The sequence below is a fragment of the Scomber scombrus genome, chromosome 5 (assembly GCF_963691925.1).
Source record: "Scomber scombrus chromosome 5, fScoSco1.1, whole genome shotgun sequence".
Classification (NCBI taxonomy): Eukaryota; Metazoa; Chordata; class Actinopteri; order Scombriformes; family Scombridae; genus Scomber; species Scomber scombrus.
In genome coordinates, this window is record NC_084974.1 from 7,957,701 (window position 1) to 7,963,700 (window position 6,000).

Here is a 6,000-nt window from a genome sequence, read left to right on the forward strand (position 1 = left end):
ATTGCAACCTTCCCCTTAAGGCCACTGCCTAGTGAGGGAATCAAAAAAGCAATTAAAAAGTAAACTATTGTGACACAGAAATGACTAGGAGGAATGTGGGGGGTGGGATGTAACTTTCTTTTTCTATCTCCTCAGATTCATATTGTGACTCACCAAGGATGCGAGGGGATTGATTTCACTTGTTGGCATCATACTCGTAAAATAAAATTAAAATTAAAAAAACAACACAAAAGAGGCTAAGTCACCATGGAAGGGGGCTCTGACAAATTGTGTTTTTCATTGACCTAAATCTTATAGGTCTGAAACCCGACTGCTGGGATACAGGCTTAGATTTAACATGCTGGGGACTTGTGGTCATGCTTTAAAGGGGGCAAATGTTACTTCAAGCAGACACAAATGATCAGAAGGCCCCCTTCCCCTTAAGTGCAAGAAGACAGCTTGAGGACAAATGTAAAACCCAGACAGTCCGTAATCTTTGAAGTAATCAAAGAACCACCAGATCATTAAAATATTCGAAACCCCAGGACTCAACATGCTGACTTGGTTTTTTCAGAGAAAATAATGTTACTTAAGACCATATAGGAATCCCAGCAACCTATATTACAACCCAGTTTACACAAAATGAGCTGTAATTAACTTACCGCTGTAAATGATGGTGTGACAATGTTTATCTAAGCCAGTCGAACATACTGGCCACCTTCAAACGAGTAATCTCTTCAAGATTAACCCTTTGACGACCGATTTAGGCAAAGGACTTCAAAGGTTAAGTGTATAGCTAAATCTTTACAACTGAAGCTGACTTAACGGAGAACAAGCTAACCCTGAATTTCAGTCTAGTGCGATAGTACACAAGCTAGTAAAAGATCTGTTTAGATGCCCCGCTGTTCCCTATAGGCACAAACAATTGGTGTCAATATTTGGTTTATGCTGACTTTTGATAGAGTCGGAGGGAGAATGAGATTCCTGCGAGCTCAGCACTGTAGCACAATATGAAGTATTGTGTCTCTTTGTATATAATGAATATCGCACCCTTTGATAGTGCTTTTAAAAAAATGTACCACACAAATATTAAGTAAAGCATTAAATATTCTCATAGCATCAATTATTTTAGAGCCATTGTAAAGATTAAATATAAATCTTTGACAACGGTTTTCACAGTGAGCCAACATAGTGCTGCATATCTGAGCATTTTAAGCTTGAAGTGGGACTTTGTTTGCTTATTTATTCAGCATGACACAGTTTTGAGCCCCTGGTAAAAAATACATTTCCTTTTCTTATTTCAGTGGCGCGGCCTGCTGCTGTGTGATCTGTCACAGTGGTTGTTTGGCCACATGCTGTTTCTCTACTCCAACGTCTCTCTTCTTCTTGTGCCATGAATGTCAGGACTGCAGCCACAGGCTCCACTAAAGGAGCATAGGCTATATTACGCCCCCAGGTCACCAATATCCCGTCAGCCTTCACAAAAACCCAGCTTATGGAATCAGATACACTGTGTAGCTCGACAAATTACTAGCCGACGGCCTCCCACCCCTGCTCAAAGTTCACACATTTTAGCCCTCTTGTTTTTTTTTCCTGCTATGCTTTTTTTCTTCTCCTCCCCCCCTCGTATCCAATTTGTCAGGTGGAAACTGGGTGTGAAAAATGGTTGTGTTTTTCAATGGAGCCACAGGGGTCTGAGTTGCAGTTTATCGTTGCATGACTGACCAAAAATATAAGACTGATCACTAATGCCATCAAGATGCATTATAAACACTGCATTAATTGGGACACTTGGTGAGTGATTACTGCAGACAATTATTCAGAGATAATTTATCAGACATAATGGTAAAACAGTGAACTTGGGATGCAAGTGTTTTCTTGGAAAGGAAAATCTAATTTGGCCCTGGCTGAGTGCAAAGCCTGCCATCACCTTTCAAGGAAAACAGACAGGCTGGGTAACTAAATGGCTGAATATAGCAAAGACGCACTCAATTGGATTTGGAAAGTGAAACAAATAGCTGTGACCCTCCCGGTGAGTTCACCAGTAACTCAGTCAATTGACTAATTTGATCAGCAGGTACCTGAATGGATGGCACCTGTACGCCAGAAGGAATCCATTAAAGGGATTTATTTCTGCGTGCGTGGATATTTGTGTGTGAGCGTGTGTGTGTGTGTGTGAGGAAATGTGCCTGCGTGTCTGTTTGTGTGTCTGTGCCTGACAGGCTGTGTTAAAGGTCTAACTATCCTATAGGACTAATTGCATTCTATATTCTTGCACTCATTAGGCGAGACTGGGGTGGTACTGTAAATACAGCGTGAAAGTGGAGAGAGGACAGAGTGTAGAGCGAGGAAGAGGAAAAAAAAATCAATGTGATTGAGTGTTCTGTGTGCAGCCTATTATACCTCTGGACTTCCCTATATCCAGTTCTGTGGAGGTGGTGCGGGGCAGGGGGGTGGTGGTGGAAGGGAACTGGGGCTTTGTTTACCAAAAAAAGAAGCAAATAATCTAAATCCCCTTGCATTTTATAGCCTGACACAAACACATGGCTCAAATCACGTGGTCACTGACATCTGCCCAGCAGTAAGCAGTATCACAATACCACAGAGTTGGCAGCTTGCATTGTCTAGTAAGTGATTAAATGATCTACAAGGCTATTACAGACACAAAAACTGACCCTACCTGACAGACAAAACTGCATTTGGAGGCTGAAGCTTAATATTAATAGGGATGCAAATAGTTGCGTGTAATAATTAAGCCCTCCCCCCTGCAGGCTGCAATTAATATTTTCTAAACATCCCACAGCCAGTCGTACATCTAAAGAGGACTGCGCACTTCTTCCTCGCATCATTTCATTCATTTGTGTCCACATAGCCTTGTCTTTGCCATTAATGCACACACAAACATCACCTGCGGACAATGTGACGCACTTCGGCTTATCATGAGGTTTTTCACTTAAGTAATAGAGGAGCATCGGTGACCACTGCTTAGGTCCTCTGTGCGTCATGTGAGCGCAGGCGTTAGAGCTGTCTAGCCATGTAAATCCCCTAAAAACAGGGTGTCATGTCGCTGCAAAACTATATTATTCAGGTCAGCGTATGAATAGGAGATCACATTAGTGAATTATAAATTAAATGACGACACGAGTCTCAAAATGATATTATATATAGTGCATGGATATCATAATGTTGATGAGGTAAAAGTTGGAAAGCTAAACATTTCCCCATCTCTGTTTACTTCTCGATAATCTGGGGTCGGGAGGTAGGCTATAACTTATCTGCAATGAAATCAAGGCGACATCCAAAATAATCACAATAAATAGTCATCTGATCAGCTTTGGGAGCATGCAGCTGCCTGCTGGCTGGGGAATCTGCTGCCTGAGCATCCGAAGGGATACGGGGAGGAGAGGAAAGTTGGAAGATGAGTCTTACCTTATAATCGCTGTGTCGCCCTGGCGAACGGTGATGTTGTCGGTTGCCCGCTGCATATCCACACTCCGGACGGGGAATCCTGTGGGGATAAGACATAGCAGTCTGAAAAAAGAAGCCTGCAACTGCCTCCAACACGATTTACGTCCGACTTGCATTTTGAAGCACAGGAGCGCGCGTTTCGGGAGCTATAGATCCAAGGGTAAAAGGAAGGGAGGTAGGAGAGTACTTGTCCAGACTTCTCGAAAAAAAAAAAAAACCGCGGGATGCCTTTAAGTCCAAAACAGCCCGGGATGGATGGGTGATAAGACTTTCCTACAATACTTTTTAGGGGCGAAAACGTGCAGTGTTGTGGGGCGCACTATAGTCCACTGATGCGTAATGCTCCCCGCGTACAGAAACGGCACAGCCAGCAACGGCGATTGAGAGAGGCAGGCTTCTGCTCAGAGTCTGGGAAAATCACCCCCCTCCCCTTCCCTCCCCTCCTCTGCCTCTCTCTCTCTCTCTCTCTCTCTCTCTCTCTCTCTCTCTCTCTCTCTCTATCTCTCTCTCTCTCTCTCTCTCTCTCTCTCAGATTATCCAGCCGTCTGACTGTGATGCTCCCCTTATTGGTTGTCAGGACAACAGCACCACCTGAGGTCCCTTTCAGTGAGACACAACTGAGCGAGGACTGAGAAATAAGGGCAAAAAGAGTTTTAAAAAAAGGGCATGTTGATATTTCTTAATTTTCAATTTTTTTTTAGCAATAGCATTAATTATTTCTGTGTATAGACCAAATGAAGACAACAAAGTAGCTCAGGAGCAAAAATAACACAATTGAAATCCTGAGCAGGTCCACGGGTGATGATCTATACACAACAATGTGCTCTTACCTCTCTGGAGGTGAAGCCATGCGGAAAGACATTTTCCCAATGGGGATCAGTACAGTATCACATTATCATTAGTCTTCAAACAAAAGCAACTGTATGCTCACAGGTATCCAGTTATCTTGAGCAGCGACTCCCTTGCATCTTTTAATGCCAAATAGATTTGCATTGGACAATGAACCTTCCGGTGGATAAGACTTTCTGTAGTTAATTATGATTTAGTGTGAAATATTACATAATGGCAGCTTGCCGTCGGGTCGGGAGTAGTGAAACCTTTCATACAGAACTCTTATAGTCTTTAACTTCTGGTGTGAAAACTATGATGTTGAAATTCCACAGTTAGTATTAGTATGTTCACAATGTAACCCCCTTCAAGGACTTTGAACTCAGCATTTAAAAAAATAAGCTTTATCTACAATAACTTTTTCATTCTATTCTTGTCTAAGTACCATTGCATACACCCTTTTATAGCTAAATTAATTAACCACAAACAATCTGTTGACCGTGAGCTGGGCGACACTTGGATGTAGCTGAACAAGATGCGATCACCTCTTGTCTAGTCTGTTACCTTCCAATTCAACAGAAATGTGAATGCAGAATGAGCTTTTCATTTCAACACTTGCCAATCAAGCACCAGCTTAATAAGCCATGATCTAATGCTCATTTGGCGATGTGCTTAATGAACTGCAGAGTGACAATTTAGGCTGAGCGTTTAGCATTTTATTTGATACAGAAAGTGTATTAATACTAATGTGAATCATTGCCATTCGTTGCACGCCACATTCCCATTTTTGTTTTGTCTCAAATAATGCTTGGGTAATAATTTAGAATCAGACACACAACAAAGTATACATGCATAGATGGTAAGGATACTATCTATGCATGTACAGAGCTCATATAGGGTTTGCATTGCACAATCTTGCGTGATGACTCCCCCTTATCTCTGAATATAATGCAATTGTTCTGGTCCATATACGAGGAGGAGTAATCCTGTTCTGAGCACCAGCAGCCTGATTGAACCACAGCGAGGCAGTGTGGTTAAGCCTTATTCCCAGCATCAGCAGATTTTAAGTACCAGATCAGACGAAAAACCTAGTTTTACAGCAGCCCCCTGCAGCAGCACATGTAGGCTTTCCAGCTAGATTAGAGAAAATGGAAGTGGAGTAGGCTAGGACATGCCTCTGAACAGGAATTACAGAGACGTAATTAATATTGGTGAGTGTATGGAGGTGCTAATAGTTAGTGAGCACGAAAATGCTTTCAGTTAGGAGCTTGTGGACCATCACGCTACTTGCCCTTTAATTATGAGTGCCTGTTACCATTTCCTTGAAGCTTCATTTCACTACATAAATGATAATTCCACATGAGACTAATAAATACACCTATAGTACAGACTAGTATGTATACATGCAGAGAGACATTATCAGACCTTAATGACAACATGACTGTATGTCTTTCAACCATTTTCTGACATTAGTTTTAAATTGATTAAAACTAAGACACTCTCTTATATTTATAGGGATAGCATTCCACTGGTTTGTTACTCCAACCGAAAATGTGTTCACTGTCGAGAAATGTTTGATTTGACAGTATGCCTCAGTGATGAAGTTGTTTATCTTATTTCACCATGAGCTGTGAGAATATCTTGTTTGAGGAGTGAGGAAGCTAAACCATGCAGTGTCTTATAAAGTAAACAAACATTGTTCATACACACACGAAAATAAAATTC

The 6,000-nt window shown here is 41.7% G+C and overlaps 1 protein-coding gene across 1 annotated transcript in view; it reads right to left on the reverse strand.

The window, feature by feature from the left end:
- lsamp (limbic system associated membrane protein) overlaps window positions 1-5,714 on the reverse strand; it is a 194,733-nt gene extending 189,019 nt beyond the window's left edge. Inside the window, exons 1-2 of the mRNA XM_062419047.1 lie at window positions 5,701-5,714; window positions 3,409-3,510 (exon numbers count right to left, since the gene is read on the reverse strand). Of these exons, the coding sequence (XP_062275031.1) occupies window positions 3,409-3,510; window positions 5,701-5,714 (116 nt within the window). The remainder of the gene's footprint in view (window positions 1-3,408; window positions 3,511-5,700) is intronic.
- Between the last annotated feature and the right edge of the window lie 286 nt (window positions 5,715-6,000).